This window comes from Ctenopharyngodon idella, chromosome 2, assembly GCF_019924925.1.
Source record: "Ctenopharyngodon idella isolate HZGC_01 chromosome 2, HZGC01, whole genome shotgun sequence".
In the NCBI taxonomy this organism is placed as follows: Eukaryota; Metazoa; Chordata; class Actinopteri; order Cypriniformes; family Xenocyprididae; genus Ctenopharyngodon; species Ctenopharyngodon idella.
In genome coordinates, this window is record NC_067221.1 from 32,197,573 (window position 1) to 32,225,324 (window position 27,752).

The 27,752-nt window shown below is 38.7% G+C and overlaps 1 protein-coding gene and 1 long non-coding RNA gene across 6 annotated transcripts in view; one reads left to right on the forward strand and one right to left on the reverse strand.

Annotated features, from left to right (window-relative positions):
* LOC127506535 (uncharacterized) overlaps nucleotides 1-27,752 on the reverse strand; it is a 100,942-nt gene that overhangs the window by 54,439 nt on the left and 18,751 nt on the right. The gene's annotated exons all lie outside the window — the stretch shown is intronic.
* LOC127506268 (desmoglein-2-like) overlaps nucleotides 3,221-27,752 on the forward strand; it is a 38,744-nt gene continuing 14,212 nt past the window's right edge. For 2 of the 4 annotated variants that reach the window (XM_051882592.1, XM_051882607.1), the window contains exons 1-10: nucleotides 3,244-3,371; nucleotides 8,102-8,227; nucleotides 8,486-8,641; nucleotides 11,949-12,087; nucleotides 23,307-23,467; nucleotides 23,810-23,944; nucleotides 24,624-24,809; nucleotides 26,098-26,363; nucleotides 26,470-26,612; nucleotides 26,782-27,003. In XM_051882592.1, coding sequence (XP_051738552.1) covers nucleotides 3,321-3,371; nucleotides 8,102-8,227; nucleotides 8,486-8,641; nucleotides 11,949-12,087; nucleotides 23,307-23,467; nucleotides 23,810-23,944; nucleotides 24,624-24,809; nucleotides 26,098-26,363; nucleotides 26,470-26,612; nucleotides 26,782-27,003 — 1,585 coding nt within the window. In that variant the 5' untranslated portion in view covers nucleotides 3,244-3,320. Of the gene's footprint in view, nucleotides 3,372-7,880; nucleotides 7,899-8,101; nucleotides 8,228-8,485; nucleotides 8,642-11,948; nucleotides 12,088-23,306; nucleotides 23,468-23,809; nucleotides 23,945-24,623; nucleotides 24,810-26,097; nucleotides 26,364-26,469; nucleotides 26,613-26,781; nucleotides 27,004-27,752 lie in introns of those variants that run through there. The other 2 variants (XM_051882601.1, XM_051882614.1) reach the window with 2 other exon arrangements.

Consider the following 27,752-nt stretch of genomic DNA (forward strand, 5'->3'; position numbering starts at 1 on the left):
AGGTACTTTGGGGGTCTCCTGTCTCTGGAAGGATACCTTTTCACAGGAGTGCTGAGAAGCACTGGAGCATTATCTGAATCCAGAGCATCTGGCACAACACTAGAATATTTGTTTACCAGTACAGATGTTCTACTAGGACTCGATGTTTCTACTGGCAGTGCTACTGGGGTTGACACTAGGTGACTTTGATTCCGACGAAGAATACCTTTAGGTGAATCCACCAGGTAAGATCTTGGAGTCTCTGTTTTTGTGATCACAGTCCCTTTTTCTTTAATGTGACTTATCCACACCGGCTCACCTGGATGCAACTGTGGTAGGTCATGTGCTCTGTGTCTTTTATTAAACTGTTTAACTTGTTTCTCTCTCTTAACCTTTTCCTCTGCTTTCAGACGATCCATGTCCATCCAGCCAGGGTTCAACATTGAGGGAATAACGGACTGTTGTGCAAAGCTTTCAGCCCATCAGCAGTTCTGCAGAACTATATCCATTAGCTAATGGTGTTGCCCGATACTCCATAAGAACAAGACATGGATCTGCTGCTTTGGTAAGAAAATCTTTCACAGTCCTTACTGCCCTTTCAGCTTCCCCATTGGCTTAAGGATATCTAGGACTGGATGTCGTATGAGAGAAACCCCACTCTTTAGCGAATTTCTTGAAACATTCAACACTGAATTGTGGTCCATTGTCTGACATCACCTCAGTAGGAATTCTGTGATGAGCAAACATACTTTTGAGATGGGTTACCACACCTGCAGCAGTTGTTGATGACAGTTTTGCTATTTCCACAAACCAGCAAGTATTGATCCTCTTTCCACTGAAACAGATCTGCTCTGACTTTTGTCCAAGGCCTTTCAGGGAATTCAGTGGGAATCAATGTCTCTTTAAAGTTTTTTTCTTTGGCTTGCACATACGTCACATTTCTCCACCTTTGATTGAAGCTGTGCGCTCAGACCTGGCCACCAAACTGATTGCACGTTCTCGACATTTAGCTATGCCCTGGTGTGCAACATGCAGTTTCTCCGGGATATCACTCTGCAGTGATTTTGGAATTACCAGACGACAGCCTTTTAGCAACAGTCCATTCTCTACTGTTAACTCCCCAGCAAATTGGAAATACGGCTGCACCATGGCTTCCACTCTGTTTTTAGTCGGCCAGCCTTCTAGAGAGTACTTCTTCACCAACTGTAAAACTGGATCAGCTTCCTGATGTTGCTGAATTTCTCTTTTAAGTTCCTTTTACAATTCTCCCTCACAGACACGCTCAGCAATTCAGGTGCTCACACCATGCTAGAATTGCCATAATTACAAGATTTCAACTTGTAAAAAGCATTCATGTCCTCATCCACATCCTTTTTCTAAGCAGTTTTTTGTCATTTGTCTCTGAGATGGAGTGCAGTTGAATAAAATCCTAAAGTACTGTGCTTTAAATTTAGACTTAAATACAGCTTAAATACAGAGTAAATGTATAAATATGAATGTGTATATTTTCACTGTTAACGTTTCATTTAACATAAAAACAAAGTTAACTAGTTGCTAACTATATAAAACTAACATTACATAGTTTAACCATACATATTTTACCTGTTCATATGGTCCAGTGTCCCGTCGTCGCCGGCAGTGAAGCATGTCAAAACCCAATAGAAAGTCATAAAACTTTAAAATGCACACACAAACTTCAACTGTCAGTTGTCTGTCACACAGCCGCTAGCCATGTAACGACGCTCGGCTCATTGTTGCCACGTCTGGGATTGGGATATTTTTACACTTGTGCTGTGATTACGCTACTTTTGGGATGGTTTTGTTGCGCAGAACTGGCAACCCTCCACTCCAAAGCCCCACCCCTTTCATGCACTCCGAAGTGCGTAGCTCCTGAATTGGGAAGTGTGTGTGTGTGTGTGTGTGTGTGTGTGTGTGTGTGTGAAAAATCCACATTCAAACCAAAATATCTGACTTCCTGTTGGTCGGAGCTAATGACTGTAAATTAGAAAGTTGTCCGGCTTAATGAGAACAATATGTGTACCGAGTTTGGTGACTGTAGTTTAAACTAGCCCCCCACTTTTGTCAAAAGATGGCGCTATAGAGGCCCTCCTCCCCACCTGTTTCTACGGTTTTGCCCATGTCTACTGGTTGACATCTCTGACGTTTGTATCGAGTTTCATGCAATTTGAAGCATGCTAAGCGTCTCAAAAGCATCCAAAACGAATATTAAAGTTTGATGCGTTGCCATGGCAACAGAGTTTGAGATATCACGATTCTTTTCACAGGTCTATCTATATCTGCTGTGTACTGACATTACACTAATGAAGTTTGAAACAAATTGGGTAAAAAAAAAAGAGGGTGATCTCAAAGCATTTTGAAAGTGACACACTTCCTGCTGCCAATTGGTGGTGCTATAACTTTGACTCACAATAGTCACATCCATGTGATCAGCCTCCTATAACAAACACACAGGTGAAGGTTCATAAAAAGTAATCAATGTATGCAGACGTTATAACACATTTCCTGTTTCCCTTTTCTCGCCATAAATTCATTGCCTCGCTACAGCCAAACCATTCAAGATATCAAAAATCCGCTGGCAATTTAGCATCATCAATGTCTTGACTTCATGCTGACTGAGTTTGTTGGTGATCAGATTAATCGCCTAGGAGGAGTATATCAAATTCCAGAGCATGCGTTTTTCAAACAACCCATAATAACTGACTTCCTGTTGAGCTGATGTATAACTTAGAGCACGAAAGTTGTTAGGCCCGATGAGGTCTATATGTGTACCGAGTTTCATACAAATACATGCAAGCGTGTTTGATATATTGACCAAGTTTTTAGACACCGTTCAAGGGGGCGCTGTCGAGCCCCCCGCCACGCCCGGGTACCAGCTTCTGCCTGGCCCTGATGGCCGACGATTCTGATGTGTGTTCAAAGTTTCAAGAGTTTTTGAGCATGGTAAGGGCCCCAAAAATGCCCGAATAGTCAAAAAAAAAAAAAAATAATATTGCTAAAGAAAACAATAGGGCCTTCGCCTTTGGCTTGGACCCAAAAAATACCCCAAATGAAAACCACTAGAACTACAGTCTGTTTCCAAGGAATAAGAAAAGTCAGAAAACATGATTTACTGGAAATTTATCAGGGCACAGAGAACCTCCTACAGAAGTGTAATCACACACACACACACACACATACACACACACACACACACACACACACACGGAGAGAGAGATAAATGATTTCTCATACTTGGTATTCTTCAGTATGCTGCTGAAGCTCCACTGATAGTCGGTCCGTGTCAAAGTTCCGCGAGTAAGGACAGGAGCGGCGGCAGGACAATGCCGAAGCTCTTCGGTATTTCACTGTTCATAGTGCTGCTGGGTCTGGCGGTAAGAAAAAAGATTCAAAAGTTTCCAGTGTTCATGTTGACAAGAATATAATCTTAAATCTTTTGTCTTCATCCTGAAAGTTTCATTTGTTTCATATGGATTATTTTCTAAACACTCTCTAAACACTCTTTCATCGATCTGTGTTAATAAGATAATTATTTTATGTATGACTTATGTGCGTAAACGGCTGTTTTCTGTTCATCTTCACAACTTGTACTTGTGTGGGTGTGTGTTTGTTCTCTCTGGTGGTCATTCTTACATAGATTTGTGATAGTCAGCGAGGGGATTATGAGTTATTAATGAACTCTGTGGCCTAGGAAATAAATAAAGAACTGTATATGTATATGAATCATTCTACGGAACGGGCGCCATTTCCACTTTGCATTTTTCAAAATTTTCATTAAGAACAAACTTTTTTTAAACAAACCTTTTTTTTTTTTTTTTTAAACAAAACTTGAAAGATATGTTAATCCTCCAAAAAACATATTTTCCCACCTCAGGCACAAAATCTTTATTAATATTATCCTTTTTATTCAGGCAAGGAACCCATTCTTGTACTACCCCGTCACGGACAATATGTATTCCATTGGAGTAGTAAAACAAGAAATAGATTTTTAAAATCTAATGTTTTCCTAATAGTAAAATGTCCCTTTTTTGGAAACCATCAATAGAAAGTCTGTAATTTTAATATTTTTTTTTATTCTTAGATTTTTAATCTTGAAATATGAATTTGACGTTTCAATGGCTTCATTGTTTGTACTGAAAAAATTAATTCACTTAAAAAATACAAATAAAGTTATATATTTCTGATTAGTCCACACAACAAGAACATCATTCAACATTAATTTATGTAATATTTCATTTTCTTTCCATAAACTTTGAACAAAATGATCCTGTGACGGGGTGGTTCACTGGGCGGTATGGTAAAGTGTTTCTCTATATGATTTGCTAGTTTTAAACTTTAAAAACTGGGGAGATATTAACATTGAGTAAAAAGTGAGTGAGTGAGTGAGTGAATTAATGAACAGTGTTGCCAAGTCTGCCGTTTTCCTGCGAAATTGGGCTATTTTTACACTGTTGCCGCAGGTTGTTTTTCATGTCCACGGGTTGAAGCGAGCCCAAATAACATGATATTTAGCCCTTGGAATGCACATTTTACTAAGGGAACCCTGCCCAAAAAAAATGTTTTACCCCCCAGAACGTGATTTTTATCAGGGGACATTTTGGGATGAAATTTACCACCCCGTCACATACTACACATAGGTGGTATGTGACGGGGTGGTAAATTTCATCCTAAAATGTCCGCAAATTTCCCATGTGGTCAAGTTCCTCACCTAGCATACATGCATTCAATCTGAAATATAATTTTCTTTGTATTAATAATGTAAAAACATTTAATAAAAAACATTTTTCCCTATCTATTTTGCGTGACGGGGTGGTAAGTTTAAGCTTGACGGGCCCTGCCTAACACGAAAAAGCAACAAATAAACAATGTAAAAAAAAATGTACAATGATTAAAAATAGTATGTTAATCTTCAAACAAAGCATTTTATCATCTATCATGTTAAAAAGAACACTTGAATTTATAACTTTAAGCTTTGGAAACAGACTTTGTGACATTTTTTGTGCCTTATGCATCTGATCAAACGTTGCGGACCCAAATGGCACCCGTTTCGTAGAATGACTCATATGTACCAGATTTCCAGAGGAAGAGAGCATAATCTTAATCAGGGTGGGAATTACAGAGTTTGAGGAAATCAAAACAAAAGGTTGGCTGTCTTAAAATTATTATCCTATTGTTTTTTACATGTAAGTTGGTGAATTATGGAAGTAAAACAATGCCATGTGTTTTTGAAACAAAAAGCTTGTTGAATTGCACTAATTGAAAAAAAAAAATATATATATATAAATATATATATGCATTGCATTAACGCTTGTATTTTAATGCATTGTATTTTTAGGGCTTGCATTTTTATGGGCTGAAATTCAACATGGTTGTATATTTAAACTGTGAATATTTCAATTCAAAGCATTTCACATACATTTTCATTATTAAAAATTAAATAATCCATATTCACCTTTCAGATTTCACTTGCAAAATATTCATTCTGTTTAAAAATACAACCTATAATATTCTGCAGGTAATTTTCGGTCCATTTTATGTCGCGTTACAAATTCACTTCCACAAATTCAGTGGTTCAAATTCGACAGAAAATTTAACGTTTCACATCTGGGAATGGCAGGAAAATCAGTAGACTACAGAGCATCTCCATCTGCTGTTAGTCGACCTCACCAGCAGGTGGTGCAAGCGCGTGTTGTCGAAGAGCAGAGCGATGGGTAGAGAGAGTCATTCATTCATTAAAACAGACAGATATGGAGCAAGCAGTAAGTGTATGTGTGATGATTATCAGGGCCAGTATATATGCAGAAAAGGTGATAAAGACACAAAAGTTGTGTTTACATTTATTTCAATGTCTTTACTATTACTTTCCCTGTAAGACCACCAAACTCACACCTTAATGAGGATGTAGGCTATACTAAATAGGCTACAGGTAAGCAGGCTGACTCAGAATATGAACGTAACGTGCAAAGTTTGACGCTAAGCGTCTGGCATAAAGTTGGCTTGGCATTGGACGGTCGATTTTCATAAATTTAGGAACCGTCTCTAAAGTTACACATGACATTTCTAACTTCAATAGCATTTGAAGAGAATGACTTACAGTCATAAAACCAACTGTGAAGTGTTCTTGATATTAAATAAAACAAACTGTCAAGTCATATGTAAATATCGTTAAATATTTCACTTAGCCTACAGTATGCTCCCATAATTTAAAGCTATAGCATTTGAAGAGAATGAATTACAGTCTGTAAAGTGTTCATGTAGGTGTGATGCACAACTTTTAGACTGTTAATAATAAATATGAACTCATGCTGTAGTGAAAAATGTAGTGAATTGTTGATATTAAAATAAATATGAGCTCATACGGTAGTAAAAAAAAAATCAATATTTTTTTATTTGTTTATTTTATTAAATATAAAAAATCTAAAAGGTGTGTATGGAGGTAGATTTGTAGCTAATCTCCAAATAAATAGATTATGATCCACAAACAAATATAAAGATATTCACAAAAAATAATCGTATGCACAAATGAATAGAATGAGATCCACAAATATATGTTTGGAGTATCACAAAAAATAATCACAAATAAATAAAAAGAGATTTGCTTATAAAAAAACATATTCACAAATATGTTTTTATGTCACAAGCACAACTCTGCCTGCATTTATTTGTGAATCACCACCTGTACATTTGTGAATTGCTTTCTGTGCATTTGTGGATCGCTGCACGCATTTGTGGATCTCTTTCTGCGCATTTGTGAATCACTTCGCGCGTTTGTGGATTCTGGAACAATTCTAGCGTCTTATTTTGACGGGTATTATGGTCTGAGTGTTACTGATCACTGCAGTAATGAAGAGAACGTGTTGTGCACATTATTACGGTTCATCTGAGTTTTCTTATGGATAGAAAGTTTACCAGTTTGTTAAGCAACCCTGAAAAGGCATCAGCTCTTACAGTGATTATCTGGAGTTAAAAACGTGTCATGGTAGTTAATGTACAATAAAACTTCATGAAACTCATCAGTAAAGTTTCAGCCATCATTCGGACGGGGTCCGCTACACAAAAGATTTTTGGAGTATATTCTTTATATTACCATCAGGATCAGTGAATCGGGATAAAGGCTATGCACGAATTATGATCATTCACAGATGCCAGCTATAACACATCTACCTGACGCGAGCGGCGCGGCAGCAAATAAGGCATTATAATCATTATAAACAAACGGATTACATTATTAGTGTCCATGTACATGCAGCTATACTGTCTACAAGCGGCACGGTGAGAAATGACGAGTCAGTGGAGGTAAACGGATGTCCCGTTCAACTTGCACATGTATAATACCAAATATGAGCCTGAATGAGCATCAGTGATAACAGTACGAGCCTCGGCATCACTATGGTTTTGAATCATGCAAATAAAGAGGTTGCAATGCTGCAATCAAGTGTTTGACTGCTGGACATTTTATTTTTTAACTGAAATGCATTTAATCTATAGGCTAATTCAATAACCTGTCACATTTAAAAAGTCTATATCTTCTCTACAAACAATGGTAAGGTTAAAACGTTTAATTAATGTTTAAAATATTATTTAAGGGCCTGTTAATGTTTAATAGCTGGTTTGCTGCTCATATCCGTCCGTGTTTGATCGATAAACTGGGAAATGCTGTTGTTATGTGACGACAGTTTAATCTATTTTGCAAAAGTTCATTCTTCTTTTTTAACCATGTGTTCATCATTTATTTGTGCTACTTTCACATTGCAGCAGTCCCATAGTCGTGGATTTATTTCCACCATCCCAAACAAGATTTTCCCCTTTAAAAGTTAGTGTAAATTACAAGGAGACAACAGTGTCAGTGAAGAGTATGGTTGAGATGTAATGTGAGAGTGATATGAAGGGGGGAAATCATGGTAAATAACAACTTGTGAGCAGAATGTTTATATTGTGCATAATTTCCTATCTAGCTGTAATTCTATTAAATTATGAAAAAAGTGTGAAAGTATTAATTGCATATATTTTGGATTCTTACATCTGTTTTACTGCTAAAAGCTTCTCCAGTGTATTTTATCACATTATTTGGGTAAAACAGACACATGCTTTTGTGTTTGTGTAGATACTAAAGACTTCAGCATCTGGAGGACAACAGAAGAAAATCAGACAGAAGAGAGAATGGATTATTCCACCCCGCAAACTGAAGGAAAATTATGCTGAATATCAGCGTTGGGACTCCATAGCCAAAGTAAGATCTTAATTGTTTGTTGGGGGGGGGGATTTGTAAAATCTCTCCAGATCGAAAAATTATAAGCACTTTTCCAAATGTTCTGCTATGAATTACCATTAACTAGTATTAGGATCAGTAAACTCTAGAAAAAAAGAAAGAAAAAATGGTAGCTATAGAAAAAAAGTGTTGTGTATGTGTGACTAATACTGCCATTTTTATTTAATAGATGCTCTTTTTTTAAAACCAAATTAAACAATAATGTGCATTTGATTTCAGATCCGTTCAGACGAGGAGACCAGGACAAGTATACGATATTCACTGACTGGACCAGGGGCTGACAGTCCACCCATCAACTTGTTCACTGTTGATAGAGACAAAGGCTTGGTCAAGATCCATGGAGTGTTAGACAGAGAGGAAACTCCCACATATCATGTGAGCAGCCCTTTTATTGCATGGGTGTCTGTCTTTCCCTGACAAATCTATGACAGTATACTGATGACTCAGTATGAAAGATAGCAGCTAGCAGCAACATTTCACAGGAGAGCTGGATTTGGGATTGTCATTAAGTGATGAATGTCATGCATTCTGCCTAAATGATAAGATTACTAAATGAGGTGCAGCACATACTAAAAACCCATAACTTGTATTTTCTTAGCCATAGCACACTCTAAAGAGTGGTAATGTCACTGAGTCGTACTGAGTGCGTATGCATGTATTTGTTATCACAAAGAAATCATGATTCATTAATAAGTTTGAATTTAATTTGTCATGAAACAAAAGTTGCAATAGTCTTTTCTTCCCTATCGTAATCTATTGTCCCCTACTGTCACAATTATGTCTTCTTTTCTGTGACCTAGTTTTCTAGTCTGTCTTTCTCATTTAGTTCACCTGTTGTCAATTATATTAGCTCATTAGTTCCCTCATTTACATTGTGTATAATTACTTCCGGTTTTGTTTAGTGTTTAATGTTAGTTGAGTTTTTGTTTATTGATAGTTCCTGAGTATTGGAGTTTCCTATTAAAAGACTATTTTGCAAATTTACCTGTTTCAAGCCTTTTTGGATTCTAAATTGTGTGACAGAATGACCGACGTAATAAAAATTTTAAATATAGACTTACCTGCATGGCCTCATCACCTGTAATAACAGGCGCTAGTGGAATACTGGTGAGGGATGCTACAGCAGGGCGACTCTCCGTTTAACATCAGCAAGCAAGAGAGGGAGACCAGATTCATGCCTACTACAGGCCGAGCGCTAGAGCCTGCCACCTGGGTTGTCCCGGTGTCAAAGTATGCTGATTAGTCCATCTCAGAGAGGAGAGGATCACTGCCTTTTAGATGTGTGGTCTGCAGATCTATTTCCCTTCCGAGTCCCCACCCTCAAGGTTTAGCCCTCCATGCTGGTCCTGTACGGCCATCTGGATGCTCTGGTCCCATCCAGAAATCTTCCTCCTCCAATGTCCTCACCTGACTTCCTGGTCCCATCTCCTCCGCTGGTTTCGTCCAGTTCTCTGGATCCATTGGTGCCACTGGTGTCGTCTTGCTCCTCAGCTCTGCCCCCGCTGCTAACTGCATGCGGCCCATTGGATTCGCCTCGGACTTCCCGACCACCAGCTTGGCACGAGGATGAGGATTCCTTGGCGTCACCTCAAGCCTCCAGGCCCATGTCTCCACCTTGGTCTGTCAGCCCGATGGCTCCGCCCTGGCTCTGTGCTCCCTTGACTCCACCGTGGTTTGCCAGCCCTGGGACTCCTCCAGGCTCCCTCATCCCTCCGGATCAGCCTCGGTCAGTCGTCGCTCTGCCTCCATCACGGACTTCTGGGTTTCCGGCTGCGCCTCAACCCTCCACCCCTTCGGCTCCATCGGGTTTCTCTTTCCCCTCGGCTTCCCCATTGTCCTCACTCCCTCCGGCGTCGCCCGGTCTGCCAAACCCCCGTGTCCACCTCGGTCTAGCAAGCCAGCAGCTCCACCTTGGGCTTCCGGGCCATGAATGTCGCCCTGGTCCGTCAGCTTCTCTGCTCTCCTCGCACCCTGGTTCTGCCTCCATCAGTCAGTCCCCGGGTTCCGCCCAGCCCTTCAGTCAAAGCTCCATCCTGGTTCCTCCCACCATCTGCTCCATCATGGTGTCTCCACCGACAACTCCTGGTCCATCACCAGCTCCACTTCCACCTCCAAGGCCCCCTCCCTCGCTCCACAGTTGGATGTTCAGTTACGCCGCAAGGACGTGCCTTCTGGGATAGGGGAGTACTGTCACGATTATGTCTTGTGTTTGTTTCTTTCCTGTGACCTAGTTTTCTAGTCTTTCTTTCACATTTAGTTAACCTGTTGACAGTTATATTAGCTCATTAGTTCCCTCATATATCTTGTCTATAAATACTTCAGTTTTTCAGTTCGGGGTCGGTCATTTTCAGTATTAGTTGAGTTTATGTTTATTTCTATTTCCTGAGTATTTGAGTTTCCTATTAAAAGACTATTTTGCAAGATTTCCTGTTTCAAGCCTCTTTGGATTCTAAAATGCGTGACAAAATCATCATTTCATATAAAATAAGAATTGTCAATTTTGATTTCAAATTGTCAATTTTGACTTTAAATTTTCTCTAAATTCTGAAAAAAATTTAGAACCAGCTCACACTCAGAAATTCTGTTGGGCTTAGAAAATGTCACAAATGGTGGTTGTAATGATCTCACAAAGACACACGCTATCAAATGGAGTATACTTTAAAAAGGATACGTGTTCGACTGTACGCCTATGCTAGCGTAAAAAAACAAAGTATACTTTGGGCTTAAGCCATGAGTTAAATATCAGTTGATTTACACAGATTCTGCAGGCTTACATGAACATGATCATCAGCATCTTGAATACTGTCTGTATGAATGTGTAAGGAGAGTCAAGCCTGTAGTCTCTTACCGGTAACCATGGCGACAGTGACCAAAGTAATATCAAAGATGGCGACATCCATAAAACTGAAAAGTCTTATCACTTTTTGAGACAATCTTCAGATGACACACAGCTCATATTTCCGTCGCTGTTGTTAACGAAAGTGAAACCACACACATGAAAACCCTTAGCAAAGCGGCTCTCTCGCACTGTATAACGTGACAAACAACTAGTTGTCCAATGCAGTTCCGTTCACACAGTGCATGTTTTCCAAGAATGCGGTTGTGAGTCCTGAAAATTTATGGGTGTGAGTTCGGTTATAGAATGCGGTTGTCACTCCCGTAAATAACTGTACTGTGTGTGAACATAATCGTATTAAGGACTCAAATACAGGACTGACGACCATATTCTGCTGCTGTGTGAATGTGGCCATAGAGAGTGTAGCTATGTGAAGGGATAGAGAGAGTTTGTGCTTGTGGATCAGAGTTCACACACTTAGACTGCGAAAAGGGAGGTTTTATGATATTCTGATATTTTTAGCACACCCTGGTTTATCCTCTCTATCAGGACTGATTATCAAATGCCATTTGTGTTTAGTTGAAGGGGTGTTTTGTGTAATTTGTATTGCATGGTTTCAATTGAATGCAGTTCTGAGGAACAGGACTAGGATATTTGATATGATAGGAACAGGACAAAGATGTTTTTTTATGATGGGGGATGAAAGAGTAAGGGTGGGGAAATATGAATGTCTGTCAACAAATAATAATTTGTTTACAATATATGCAATTTCGCAACTTACCTTTTTTTGTTACCATAAACCAGTTTGAACACGTTGAAATGTTTGGTGATTTTCCTGTATTACAGCTTCGAGGGGTGGCCAAGTTTCTGAATGGGAGTTATGCCGAGAAGGATATTGACTTAATAATCAAGGTGGAGGATGAGAACGATTGTGTTCCTGTGCTTAACTTCACAACTGGATCTGTTCCTGAGCTGAGCGCAAGAGGTACTGGGATCATTGACGATACTCATGGAATTGCTTCAATCCTTTGAAGTGTTCAAAATGTAGTATCATATGGCTGATTTGATTGACTAAATGAAGAGTTGCATTATATTAGAGTCATGATTTGTTAGTCTAGTGGTAAAGTTTCATTTAGGGGACCTGGGTTCAAAACCCCAACCTAGATGTGTATATAACATATCCATGACTCATAAATATAGCTGCAAAAGTCAAAAGACCAAAGAAACACAAAAATATTCTTTGTGAATATTACAAGCCAGTTCAATAAATTGGCTTGTGCTGCAAGTGGACATGATGGACAGTGATAAGCTATTTATTGATACTGGGTTAGAATTAAAATTTATTAGAATGTTAAATTTTCGCTGACAAAATTTCTGCAGCCAAGTAATTTTGTTTCTGCCTAAAACAATGAACTTGGTGAATTAATCACTCTTTTGAATGGATTCTTTTTAAAGAAGTCCTAAAGCACACACACTCACTGAATTGTTTGGGGCAGTTTCTCTCTCAATAAAACAGCAACAAGCCAATTTAGAAAGCATGGTGCAAAAAGAGCACCGGATGACCAAGTAAAAATGCTAAATAGAATAAAAAGTGTCTTAACTATCATTTATGGAGTTGTAAAATATGGTTACAGACCAGGGCTCTGAACAGGTTCAAGGAACAAAAACGAAAACCGGAAACGAACAAAATTTTGACCGGAACGTAACCAGAAACGGAAACGAATTCAAATTTAATCGTTCTGAACAGAAACGCTAATTTGAAATGGCCATTAACCGGTTAATAACGTTATTTTTTCGTTCTATTTAATATTTTGATTTGGCAGTCAACCAATCACAAATTCAAATAGTACAGCCTATGCAAATGTGACGCTGACGGATCCAAAGTGTGTGAAATGCCTGCGCTGACGCGCTCAGGCTCAGCTGTCAAGTCATCATAGGTTAGGTAAGTCACAATGGCAATGCCCTGGCATTAGTTTTTGGATGATATATGTCACCAACCGTCAAGCATTAGGCCTACATTTAAGTGAAAATGAATGTCAAGTAATATGCAGCTTGTTGTGCGTTTTGAAACCAGCGAAAATTGCAGGATATGTAGAACATAAGTTCTCACAACGTCACATCACGCACATGCAGCGCTTCTGTGAATGGAGAAAACAGAATAAAACTATAGGCCTACATAACACATATACAATAAAAGGGAATATTTAGGCCTATAGGCTACACGATATTTCACTATATAATTCTACAGATTAACAAAACGAAAGTGGTTCATTGTGGCGCACTCCAAAGATCTAGGAAAGGAAACATGCATTCTGTTTGTTTTCATTATTTAAGTGACTTTTGTAAATGTATGAATTATGTCTTGCTTTTACCTGTATGACCATAAATTATGGAGTACAGTTTACTGTCTTATAGAAGGAAAAAAAATTCCAGTGGTCGCGCCGGCGTCTCACGCGCGCACACAAATTCTTGCATTGCTTACTTGATATCGCAGCCTGTTAAATAATTAAAATAAAATACAATCAACCAAACATATAAAAACGTTGCACTGCTCAATTCAATTCTGTAGCTTAATACAATCTGCCGTTTACCACCCGTGACACCGCCTGACTGTGCTGTCATGTAAAGGATGATGTCAATGAGTGAAATACAAAGCTTTAATTGTTTAGCATTCGTCTCGAAAATGGAAACAGTGCCGAATGAGAAAGGTAGACTTCAGATTTACTTTAAATGAATTCGTTTAGCATCTTATTTAGTTTTATTTCTAATAAATAAACCTGTTTCTCGCCTTGAATATAGCAATAGAAGCGTTAAAAAAGAAAAGTTTTTTTTTTTTTTTCGTTTTTAAGCCTTGTTACATACAGAATTTATTTTACCCATTTATTTATTTTTAATATGTTTATTTTTTTTATATCACAAATGTCTAGCACAAGATATAACAAGTGGAAAAAATGTATAGTATAATATAGAACGAGGAGGGATTAAGGAATAATGACAGCATAGACAAAGAATTAGTGGAAGCATAGAGTTTTTTTTTTTTTTTTTTTTTTTTTAGCAGGATGCAGTTAAGTGCTTGTGGAAGAGATGAGTTTTCAGCTGTTTCTTAAAAAATTTGAATGATTTGGCTGTCCAGATGGGGTTGGGAAGATGCCACCAGCAAGGAACAAAGAACGAAAACATCCTTGAGAGTTTTTTTTTTTTTTGTGCCTGTCTGCGATAGAACCAAAAGGTGCTGCTCACTTACCAATCGCAGGCTTCTGGAGGGGATGTAGACTTGTAAGAGAGAGCGAAGGTAGAAGGGTGCAGAGCCAGTGGCCGTTCTGTATGCAAGAATCAATGTCTTGAACTTGATGTGAGCCGCAACTGGAAGCCAGTGCAGAGAGATAAACAGAGGTGTGACGTGGGCTCTCTTGGGCTCATTGAAGACAAGCCATGCTGCTGCATTTTGAATCATTTGCAGAGGTTTGATCACACATGTTTGAAGTCCAGCTAGAAGAACATTGCAATAGTCCAGCCTAGAAGTGACAAAGGCCTGGACCAGAAGCTGTGTTGCATGCTCTGTTAGGAAGGGCCTGATTTTCCTAATGACAGAACTCGATGGGATTATCATTGATGAACCTAGCTGGATAGCTAACTGGTGCTGTACTGACAGAGTGGCTGGCAAGATGAGAAGCTCTGTCTTAGCTAAGTTGCAGGTGATGTTTTTTCATCCATGCTGAGAAGTTCACCAGGCAGTCTAAGATCCGTGCAGCTACCATATGATCATCTGGTTGAAATGAAAAGTAGAGCGGTGTATCATCAACATAGCAATGGTAGGACAAACCATGTGCCTGTATAATGGGTCACAGTGATATAGTGTATATGGAGAAGAGGAGGGGTCCAAGAACTGATCCCTGAGGAACCCCCGTGACCAGCTGATGTGATTTGGATACCACTGTCCCCAACCAACCTTGAAGGACCTACCTGTGAGGTAAGATTCAAGCAAAGTGAAGTTCCAGTGATTCCCAGTGATGAGAGGGTGGACAGAAGTATTTGATGATTAACGGTGTTGAATGCTGCAGATAGATCTAACAGAATGAGAACTAATGACTTGGACTCAGCACAGTCTATGATATTCTGTGCCATTTTGATAACTTGTTGCAGAGTCCTCTGTTCGTATCTCATACAGTTACTGTACCAGTATGTAATGCAGGATGTCAGTGCACTCTCCACTGCACATCAATTAAAGGATTAGTTCACTTTCATATAAAATTTTCCTGATAATTTACTCACCCTCATGTCATCCAAGATGTTCATGTCTTTCTTTCTTCAGTCGAAAAGAAATTAAGGTTTTTGATGAAAACATCCAGGATTATTCTCCTTATAAATGGACTTCAGTGGCCTCCAAACGGTTGAAGGTCAAAATTACAGTTTCAGTACAGCTTCAAAGGGCTTTAAACGATACCAGACAAGGAATAAGGGTCTTATCTAGTGAAATGATCGGTCATTTTTGAAAAAAATGTAAATGTATATGCTTTATATAAACAAAAGATTGCCTTCCAAGTGCTTCCGCCAAAACCGTACTTTCGTATTCTTCAAAAAGCTTACGCTGTATGTCCTTCGCCTTCCCTATGTGCTTTTCCCATGACCGTGGAGGATTATGTAGTCCAAGAAAAATAATGTTCAACACTAAGAATTTAAAAAAAGGATCACTTTCCACAGCCTCACCATTTATAAGCACAGGACTCAGATCAGTTTTCCTTGTCTTCCTAAAATCTGCCACAATCTCTTTTGTCTTTTTGATGTTAAGGATGAGTATTGGTGGAGCACCAGGCTGTCATATTTTGTACCTTGTCCCTGTATGCAGACTTATCATTGTTCATGATCAAGCTAATGACTGTTGTATCATCTACAAACTTTACAATGGTGTTTGTTTACGTGGACAGGTAGACAGTCGTAGGTGAATATAGTGCAAATAACAGGGAGCTCAACACACATCCCTGTAGAATGCCCACATTCAGGATGAAACTGGAGGAATTGAACTTACCTGATCTGAAAGAAGGCTTTTAGTAAAGTTTAATTCATGAAAGTTGCATTGATACATATTTTTGGCTCTTATATTTGTATTGTGTATTATAACTGTTTTATATAAGCAATAAGGTACTCGAGGCTAGTGCTGTATCGTGAATAAGTCATGGCTGAAGGGGTTGCAGGCACTCCACGTGGTGCCTAACAGTGCCCTTCAGCCGTGACTTATTCACGATACAGCACAGTCTCGAGTACCTTATTGCTTACATATTTAACATTATTTTAATACGGGCCTATTTTCTATGGAGTTAATATTGTGCCATAATTAAACAAACAAATTCAGCATTTTGCAAACAAGCATGATATGCTTTGCAAAATTAAAACTCGACTCGCAAGCAAACAGAAAGTCATGTGCAAATACAAAGGTCAGTTTGAGCGAAAATGCAGAGGTAAGATGTATTGTGTTTTACAAATTTAAATAAATGAGCACACATCATATTTCACAAATAAATACAAACCATCCTACAAATGGCATGTAACCTTTGAACAAATACCAAATCTAGTGCATACAAATACACACCTGTCTGTTATGATTGTAAGACACTTGTTTTTTTATGAGATCTCTTGGCTTGATTTTCTCACAAATGTGTGCAGGCAGGTTTTCTCACAAATGCAGTTGAGCAACTTCCTCTTCTCAAAAAACCGCAGATGGCGATTTGCTATGGGTCAATTTACGCTAGTCTACCGAGAGAAGCCTCGAAACATGCATTTATAATAATAATAATAATAAACTTTATTTTATAGTGCCTTTAAAAGTTGCACCTCAAAGCACTTTACAAGAACATACAAATACAATGGAATAGGGGAAATAAAAGATAGAAACATGCATTATATATATATATATATATATATATATATATTGTTTGTTTTTTCACAGTGCTGAATGTCATATGGTTATTGTGAAACACGAAACACCTCACATGATTTTATGGTGAAATTTGTTATTTTTTATTTGATTATGTTAATCAGGTCAGTTTTGATCAAGAACAATGCACTGTGGCTTTAATTCAGCGTAAGTGGTGCAGCAAAAATAGACTTGGCTTTGAAACGGTCGCGGCAATGGCGCTTCTGCTTGTGGTCTGAATGCTCTAATCTGTTACCATGGGCGCTAAAAAAAATATGCCCTGCTTACGCTCTGTTTACACGTGTGGTGTAAAACCGGCCTGAGAGCTGTGTGCTGGGACATGTTGCTGCTGTCACTTTTCCATAACTGATAACATTTGCAAAACCCTCAACATTCAAAATAACAAAATCCAGTGCTATATTGGCAGTCCCCCACAGAAGGACATTTGGACACAGTGAAGGTGGTATGAACGGCCTCCCTACTGTCTGGTGGGGGTTCTGTCTGGTGAGCTCATCGCACTCAACTGAGCTAAATCCAAAATAAATTATACACATGCTCATTGCCGTGATGCATATGTTTGCATACATCTTATGAACTGGTCAGTAGAGGAGCCTGATATTAACTAAGTATTTATATTTTTATATATATTTCTTTTTAGATGTGTCATCGGATCCACTACTAGAGGCATTTTAGCATCCTTTTGCTGGAGTTTATTAAACAAATCAAACCAAACATTAAACAAGGAATTGTAATCAGTAACCAGACCCAAATAGTCAGTCCAACAGCAAACAAATCCAAAGACAAAGATCCAAAAACAGTAATCCAGACAACAGAGAAAGGGTCATGCACATGAGACAAGATAGTAGTCACAGAAATGGTTGGTATGCAGGTGAACTAACATTACGCAAAGATGGCTATTGAAAGCATTGATTAAATATCTTATACATGAAGTGAACTAGTGGCACAGGAAGTGGAATTAGAATTCTGGTGAAGGCTCCCTCTTGTGGAAGGGATGAAAGATTCATGGACTGAGACTCTACAGTCATCTAGGGAAAAATAAAAATTATACTTGCGGTGTATCTTAATGGTTGCACCTTCTTAACTTTGTTCGTAACTGGCTATTCCATAGACTGCCTTGATGTTATTGATGTCCAAAGCCATTTCTCATTCAAATGCCAGGTAAAAAACAAAAAACAACAACAAAAAAGGGACACAGCTACACAAAACTAACTACACAAATTGATTTTTTGTTCAGAGATACTGTAGCACTGCTTTCACATGTTGAAAATATTCAGATCTGGAAAAATTAAGATATCATCCATGTACACACATACATAGCAGTAAAGCATGTCAAGAATGCCATTATTCAGAAGTCTGCCGGGCTGTTAGTGAGGCCAAAGGGTATGACTCCATACTCATACTCAAAAGTCAGCAGGGGGTATTTATTATATAAGGTATCCAAGACATGAGGCAAATTCCAATCGGAGCTGAGCATCCCTATGCCCTACTCACTCCAAAGGGCAGAGCCCTTGAAGTTGGGACTTTGGAGGGAGCAGGGCACTTTAGAAGGCACTTGGCGAAGGGAGCAATGAAAGACCAGGTAATTTCATCATTAGCTTCACATGGAATGTTACCACGACAACGCTAGGCAGCGACAACATGGTATCTTATTATTGCTGTTAATATAATATAAATTATTTGATACAATATGATACAAATAAAAAAAAAAAAAAAGTTTTTAAAATATGCTTTATATGTGTGTGTTCCCAATCTGCTCTTAACTTTATAAGTTCAAGGAGAAAATTATCCCATGATTTTATTCACCCACAAGCCATCCTAGGTGTATATGACTATCTTCTTTCAGACGAACACAATCTAAGAAAATATCCTTGCTCCTCAAAGCTTTGTAATGGTTGTGAATGGGGGTCACATTTTGAACCAAAAATAAAATGCATCCATCCAAAATAAAAGTAATCCATATGACTCCATATTTAAAACTATAAATTCAAATAACTAGCTTCTGGCGGACGACCGTACGCATACTGCACAAGTCGGCTTGCACCAAATGAGTAACCCCCTGATGTGATGTATGATGCAAGATTTAGGAGTAAACCGAGGATGGGTTGAGGATGAGTAAATCATAGGATAATTTTCATTTTTGGGTGAACTTACCCGTTAAGCATTAAACACATAAAGCATTAAACACATTTCTTACCTATGAAACTTTTTAAAACTTAATATGAAATGCATGATGAAAATGTGTAATATATCACAACAAAACAAAACAACTTGAATTATTCTGTTTATATGTTAACTCCATCTCCCCCGCCATATCTAGATTTAAATTGAATCATGAGGATTCGCCACCCTGGGTCACATGACCATAGATGATTAAATTATTTCCTTGAAGTGACCATTGCATGTTCTCTTCGCTAACGAACTTGTGGAAGGGCCCTTCGTAAAGGAATTCAGTTGTTCACTTTCATTTGGAACGCCCCTACAAATGGCTTCCCCTTCTTAGAGTGCCCTTCAAGGGTGCAAAAACGGCATTTGTAATTCACGAATGGTCTGAGTCCAGTGTCTTTTTTGCACACAAAGAAAAACCCAGCTACAGCTGGAGAAGTGTTATTTTTCTTAATTAGCCATACCTGTTTGGATTGCATGTACCACTGTTTCACTTACCATTTGCATCTGGTCTAATCCATAACTCCATGTTCAGACTCACAGACTCTTGTTGGATTTACTTACCTGTCCAGATATCCCTTCATTTACCTTCTTTATGTTCTCCTGTTTGATTGTATACAAACATTTACCTGTAAAAATCAGACATTCATTATACAAGTTAAGCATTCTTCTCATCATTTACATTAATCTGTTACTTACCCATATTCATCCATTTAAGTTTTTACAGAGAAACCTGTAACTGAGTTCATTTTAAATCTTGCCTCTGAGAATCTGTCACAGTATAGGCTTGTACATACAGTATCTCACAGAAGTGAGTACACACCTCACATTTTTGTAAATATTTTATTATATCTTTTTATGTGACAACACTGAAGAAATGACACTTTGCTATAATGTAAAGTAGTGAGGGTACAGCTTGTATAACAGTGTAAATTTGCTGTCCCCTCAAAATAACTCAACACACAGCCATTAATGTCTAAACCGCTGGCCACAAAGTAAAAATGTCCAAATTGTGCCCAATTAGCCATTTTCTCTCCCCGGTGTCATGTGACTTGTTAGTGTTACAAGGTCTCAGGTGTGAATGGGGAGCAGGTGTGTTAAATTTGGTGTTATCGCTCTCACTCTCTCATACTGGTCACTGGAAGTTCAACATGGCACCTCATGGCAAAGAACTCTCTGAGGATCTGAAAAAAAGAATTGTTGCTCTACATGAAGATGATGTAGGCTAAAAGAAGATTGCCAAGACCCTGAAACTGAGCTGCAGCACGGTGGCCAAGACCATACAGCGGTTTAACAGGACAGGTTCCACTCAGAACAGGCCTCGCCATGGTTGACCAAAGAAGTTGAGTGCACATGCTCAGCGTCATATCCAGAGTTTGTGTTCAGTCTGTCAGTGCTCAGACCATACGCCGCACACTGCATCAAATTGGTCTGCATGGCTGTCGTCCCAGAAGGAAGCCTCTTCTAAAGATGATGCACAAGAAAGCCCGCAAACAGTTTGCTGAAGACAAGCAGACTAAGGACATGGATTACTGGAACCATGTTCTGTGGTCTGATGAGACCAAGATAAACTTATTTGGTTCAGATGGTGTCAAGCGTGTGTGGTGGCAACCAGGTGAGGAGTACAAAGACAAGTGTATCTTGCCTACAATCAAGCATGGTGGTGGGAGTGTCATGGTCTGGGGCTGCATGAGTGCTGCTGGCACTGGGGAGCTACAGTTCATTGAGGGAACCATGAATGCCAACATGACCTGTGACATATTGAAGCAGAGCATGATCCCCTCCCTTCGGAGACTGTGCTGCACCTCCAAGACGACCACTGCCTTGCTAAAGAAGCTGAGCTAAACCCTATTAAGCATCAGTGTGGCATCCTCAAACGGAAGGTGGAGGAGCGCAAGGTCTCTAACATCCACCAGCTCTGTGATGTCATCATGGAGGAGTGGAAGAGGACTCCAGTGGCAACCTGTGAAGCTCTGGTGAACTCCATGCCCAAGAGGGTTAAGGCAGTGCTGGAAAATAATGGTGGCCACACAAAATATTGACACTTTGGGCCCAATTTGGACATTTTCACTTAGGGGTGTACTCACTTTTGTGGCCAGCAGTTTAGACATTAATGGCTCTGTGTTGAGTTATTTTGAGGGGACAGCAAATTTACACTGTTATACAAGCTGTACACTCACTACTTTACATTGTAGCAAAGTGTCATTTCTTCAGTGTTGTCACATGAAAAGATATAATAAAATATTTACAAAAATGTGAGGGGTGTACTCACTTCTGTGAGATACTGTACATTTTGAGGACCAGTGGCTTGCTCAATGTTGGTGCGCAATTATTTGAATGGTGTATTGGTGCAAATTGGCAAATATTGCAAAAGGGTAAGCAACACCTCATACTGATGGATAAAATAAAAGTACAGATATAAATAAATAAATATAGTGTCATATATAAGTGGTATACCCAAGATCGATACACTGATCAGCCACAACATTAAAAAGTAAATACTGACCTTTAAATAAACATAATCTAATTTAATATCAGATCCTCCTTATATTTTACAGTAATTAGCATTTGTTACATATATATACCTACCTGAACAGAAAATCAGAATCACACATTCTGTATTGCACATATTTATGCTTCAATCTTTAGAACACACATTGTGAAACACAATGATTAACTGAATTTTGAGTTTTAAAAGTCAGGAATTTTTATGCTTGGAGCATGTAAGCACAGGTACACAGATAAAATCTTGCCCACATTTTTATGCTCTGGTGCATGGTGCATTAACTGATGCCTATTTCACAATAGACATATAAGGACATAGCAGGAGCTTCTGCTCTGCAAACACACAGCTCATCCACAGCTTCCATTCTGCTTAGTGAGGGGAAAGAGTGAGGGAATGGGGGGGCTCACTGCGGGAACCTGTAGTAAGCCATCCACAGATGAGCTCACATGTCACCACAAGTAATGGCCTCTCCACTGTCTGAGGACCAATCGGCAGTGTGGTTGGGGAACCGGACTAAGAATTTCTTTCTTTCTTTTTCCTCTCTCGCCTCACTCGTCCCTCATCTTCGATTTGCTTTCTTTCACCTCATCGAGGCAGGTGGAGCGAATGTTAATAAGCGACACCTGTGTGACAAACTGGTCTCGAATCCCACAGAAGAGCTCTGGAAGGATAAAAAGAGGGAGTGACGACAGTGGATGACGACGAGAGAGGACCAGATCTAGGGCTTTATGTTGTGGTTTTGTTTTAGTTTATGTGGCATTTCTCTAATCTCTTTGGAGCTGCAGGAAAATATGCCATTACAGTATTGACTGGCTGATAGCACCACAAGGACACATACAGTGGTCAGAGGTGTGGCATACTGGTCTGTGGACATGCTCAGGATGTCACGGGCGCTGGTTGCAGCACAAAGGATGATAATCAGGATCTTGTAGTAGCAGCTTCTTTATTATAACAAACTCAAAAACTCCATAAAACAGGTAGAAACTCAGAACAGAACAACCAACTTAACAATGACGAGGACAGACAGAGAACTGAAGGAAACACAGGGTTTAAATACACAAAGTAACAGAAGCAAACGAGACTAATTTACAAGAAACAGCTGGTACAAATGAACTAATGATGGTAACCATAGAAACATAGGAATGGCGGGAAACTGAACAAAAGAGAACATGTGACTAAAGACAAACCAACTAATACATGAACAGAACAGGGAAACAGATCAAAAACAAACTCAAAACATGTATAACCCTGACACAGGATGTGTACGAGCTGTTACCTCTCAGCAGGGTCTTATCGTAAACTAAAACTAAAACCAAAACCATGAAAACAACATTTTCGTTACTTGAAACAAAATAAATGTTAAAAAACTAAGCTTTATATTTTATTTAATCTAGTTGCCAAGGCAACATTTCTGAGTGAAGTACTAAGATAACTAAAACACAAATAAATATACACAAACAAAAACAAACAAAATTTCCCACTAGATATACAAAAACAGCTCTAACAGGTTGTTTGAACACTTTTGAATGCAGTCGAATTAAGATTTCATGAAATATATTTGTATTTAAGATGTGCTATCTCTACCCTTGTACTCATTTTTCAGACACGTTTGTAACGAAAATCACAGCAACAGATGCAGATGAAGAAGGAACTCTGCATACAAAAATTTCCTACAGCATTGCTGAAAAGAGTCACGCTGACATGTTCTACATTAATCGAGAGACTGGACAGATATTCGTCATGCACAACACGCTAGACAGAGAGGTATACAGTCACTAACATGAATTTAAATTATTATTGTGTTTGCAATTTGTAATTAATTTAGCTTGAACCGCTTAACATACAGACTCATTAAAACTTATTGTGTAGTTAATTTCAGCCTTAGGTGTTTTATAAGTCAAATTTATTCTGAAATCTAGAAATGTTAGATTAAAGATTGAAAATTTCCCATTGACTGACATTCCGAAAACTGATTTCTTCTACTTTTCTGGGTCATTTTACCACAGACTGTATCTAAAGGTTTTGAAACTGTTGAAATGAATCCTAATTGTATTGCTGATATTTTCCCTCCACATGAGACTGAAGTTTGTGCTTTTCTCATCACAGAAAAAAGACACATACACGTTGACCATTAAAGCAACTGATATGAATGGAGCTCCAAACGGATTTACAGGGACAGGGACAGCTGTTATCAAAATACTTGACGTCAATGACAACATTCCTACTTTGGAGAAAAACTTTGTAAGGTTTATTTTTTGAGTATCACCACATCTCAGCTACTGCAACATATACCAAATGACTTAAAATGACATATCTTTAGTTCATGATGTGATGTTGAGGATAGATTTATGCAGATGGGAACATGTAAAACACATGTATTATATTTTATATTACATATTTATATTACACGTCACAAGCATTAAAAGGTCAGGGCATTTAACTGTAATGAAATGTTTTGAAAAAATTAAGTTTTCATTTACTCACCCTGCCGTTCTTTCTTTTTCAGACCACAAAAGGATTTTTTTTTTTTTTAAATATCCCGCTTATGCTCTTCCATATAACGGTAAAGAATAGCAGCCAGCGTCAAGCTTTTTAAAAAAGATGCAAAAGTGAAATAACACATTAATTTCCGGTTTGTTTTTCACCATACCCTATCGTATACCCCCAGAACACTTGGAATATACAGCATGTGGAGCATCGGACCATTCTGTGATGCTTTTCATCTTTTTTAAAAAAGCTTAATACTCGTCGCTATTCACTGCCATTATATGAAAGAGCGTGGGACATTTTTGAAAAATTCTGCTTTTGTGGTCTGAAAAAGAAAAAACGGCATACTGCATTAGAACAACACCAGGGTGAGTAAATGGGTGAACTAACCATAATTATTAATGTATGTGTAATCATTTTGTTTGGATTATAGTATGAGTGTAGTGTGGAGGAAAACATTAAAGATGTGGAAGTGGTAAGAATTAAAGTGACTGATGCTGATCTCATCTATTCTGAAAACTGGATGGCTGTCTTCACTATCGTGTCAGGAAACGAAGCCGGTTATTTCTCCATAACCACAGATAACAAGACCAATGAAGGCATCCTAATTCTCAATAAGGTAAGCTGATAAAACAGTATTTTTTTCTGTTTTGCTTTTACAAACAGTGCTTTGTTTTTCCTTGCACACCAGCTATTCCAGTATAGTTTTTAACTGCAATAACACTTTTGCCACTTTGCAAAACCTGCATTACATTCTGACTGTTTAAAAACAAAGTCGGCATGAAACATAGGCCCTGTCCCAAATGGCACACTTCATATGCACTTATGGGGCCCTATCATACACCTGGCGCAATGCGCCGCCAGGCGTGACGCAAGTGTTTTTTGCTAGTTTCAGCCCGACGCAGTTTTCATTTTTATGCTCTGTGCCACATTGTTTAAATAGCAAATGCATTTGTGCCGATTTGTATGCCCATGGGCATGCTGGTCTGAAAATGAGGTGTGTTCATGGTGCGTTGCTATTTTGAGGCAACTGAAATAGACTGCGGCATTGACCAACTGAAACCTGGTCTAAAGTCAATGGCGCAATTTTTTTTTTTTTTTTTTTTTTTTTTTTGTTATTTAAAGAAAGCGTTAGTAAAATGCACCAAAAAATGAAAAAGATTTGGTTGAATCCGGCTTGTCTCATAGATGGTTAAAGCGCACGAGCAGATCCGTTTCCTTACTAGAGAAGCATTCAGTTTTTCCAGCTGCAAATTGTCATTTTTGGTTTCAGAAGAGTTCTCACGAGCGCCCCCTTTGCGGTCGATATGCGCCCTCAATGTGCACTTTTGGCGAGCCCGCACTGAAACAAGCTCCGAAGAAAACTTCTTCTCGACAGTCAAAGTGGCGTTACATCAAGAAAATGTTTAGAAACCAAAAATGAACATATTTAAATGACTGATGCCCTGTTGTTTTGATCCCCACTTTGATATTATCAGTAATATGATTTTTGTGGACTATGGTTCAGCAATATTGGCTTTGCTAGTTCCAATTTTTGAGAGAAAAACAGGGCAACTAATAACATAATGAAACAAAGCTGCCAAAGCAACTTGTTTTCTTATTATGTAATAGAGATACATCAGCACATGACTGCCTGCACACACACAGATCAATGCCTCTTCATCTCTGGCCCGTCCACTGGTGCTTGTTAGTGAAGGGAAAGACTACAACAGGATCACTTGAAATAAAAATAGATCTAGATGCCTGCTAAGTTGTCCAAATGTTGTGAAGTTGTTAGTTGTTGAAGAATGGCATCTCTGCACTTCAGTTCAGTGCAAATTTGCTGCCTGAGTTTTGCAATTTTGTTAAAGCTTGTACAATTTTGCATCCCCTATTTCCTGTTTTTCACCAGTTGTTTACCTTTAAAGGAAATTGACTTTGAAGAGCTGAAGGAAGTAAGGCTTCAGATGTCTGTCTCTAACAAGGCAGGGTATCACTCATCAGTAGTCATAACAAAGAACAATACGTACATCGTCCACGTCAGTGTGATCAACCAGCCCGAGGGCCCTCGCTTTAAACCTGCAGTCAAAGTCATCACCATATCTGAAGAAAGCACCACTATTGATTTGAGAAAAGTCATAACCAATTACGCAGCAATAGACAGTGACACACTATCAATTGCTAATAACGTGAGGTGAGAATACAAACATTTTGTGAAAAAGAACATCCCTTTACAACATACTCAACAATGTGGTTTCATTCAGATGTTGTAATAAAAGTACTCCTTTCATCCATTTTAGGTATGCAAAAGGAAAAGATGTTGACAACTGGCTAATTATAGACGAGAGGACAGCTGATATAAGACTCAATAAAATTCCAGATTATGAGTCCAAGTTTCTGATCAATAACACATATTATGCCCACATAATCTGCATCACCAATGGTAAGTCAGCCTTTGTGATACGTATGTAAAACAGTTAGCTTTGGCAAAGGTTATTATTAAAAGCACTTATTAAAAAACATTAAATGGAGTTTCAATGTATAGTTCAATGTGTTGCAAGCATTTAAATTGCATTTAAAATCATGGGAGGAATATGTCACTTCCGTTACAGAAATTCCAGCTAAAACTGCTACAGGTACCATTGCCATTCAAGTGAAGGACTTTAATGACCACTGTCCTGTGCTGATCCATCAGTCTCAAAGACTGTGCTATGAAGACCATGTGGTTTATGTCACGGCTGTGGACAAAGATCATTTCCCCAATGGAGCACCCTTTGATTTCAATGTGGACGAAAAAAGAACAAAGGAGGCATGGCGTGTCGAACATCTCAACGGTAATGAAAAACTTTGACTGAAACTTATTGTCTTATGTGTATATTTTAAAGGGTTAGTTCACCCAAAAATGAAACTTCTGTCATTAAGTACTCACCCCCATTTCATTCCAAACCTGTAAGACCTTCGTTCATCTTTGAAACACAAATTAAGATATTTTTGATGAAATCCAAGAGGTCAACCTTAATGTTACGAAGTGACAAGAATACTTTTTGTGCTCAAAAACAAAACAAAAATAATGACTTTATTCAACAATCGCTTCTCTTTCCTGTCATTCTCCTATGCTGTTTACATTGTAGACACAGTCCAAAGCTTCCAGGTTTTATGTCAGAACGCTGACTCATTATTGGCCAGCTCCTGCGTCAGCATCACACGCATGCATCTTGCTGCTCACGTGTATAACATCAAAATGGTTTTTACACTTACAGATGTAGTTAATTTAAATAAATGTCCATTTCCATGAGACAAAATCAAACACTTATTGTTGCCACTGTGGCAAATGACTCCTAAAATTGTGTGGCAGTTTGTCACGAATGTGGCTCCCTCGGCCCTTCCTCCGGACCGCCGGAGGGAGCCATCACCGGAATACTGATCAGTTCTCATTCGGACTACGTTTCCCATGGGCCCTCATTCCTGGGACTGATTGCACACACACCTGCACCGCATCACACTCACACTATTTAAGACACACTCACACACACACACATCACGAAGTCTTGATTTGCCTTGGTGATCACTTCTGAGCGTTTTT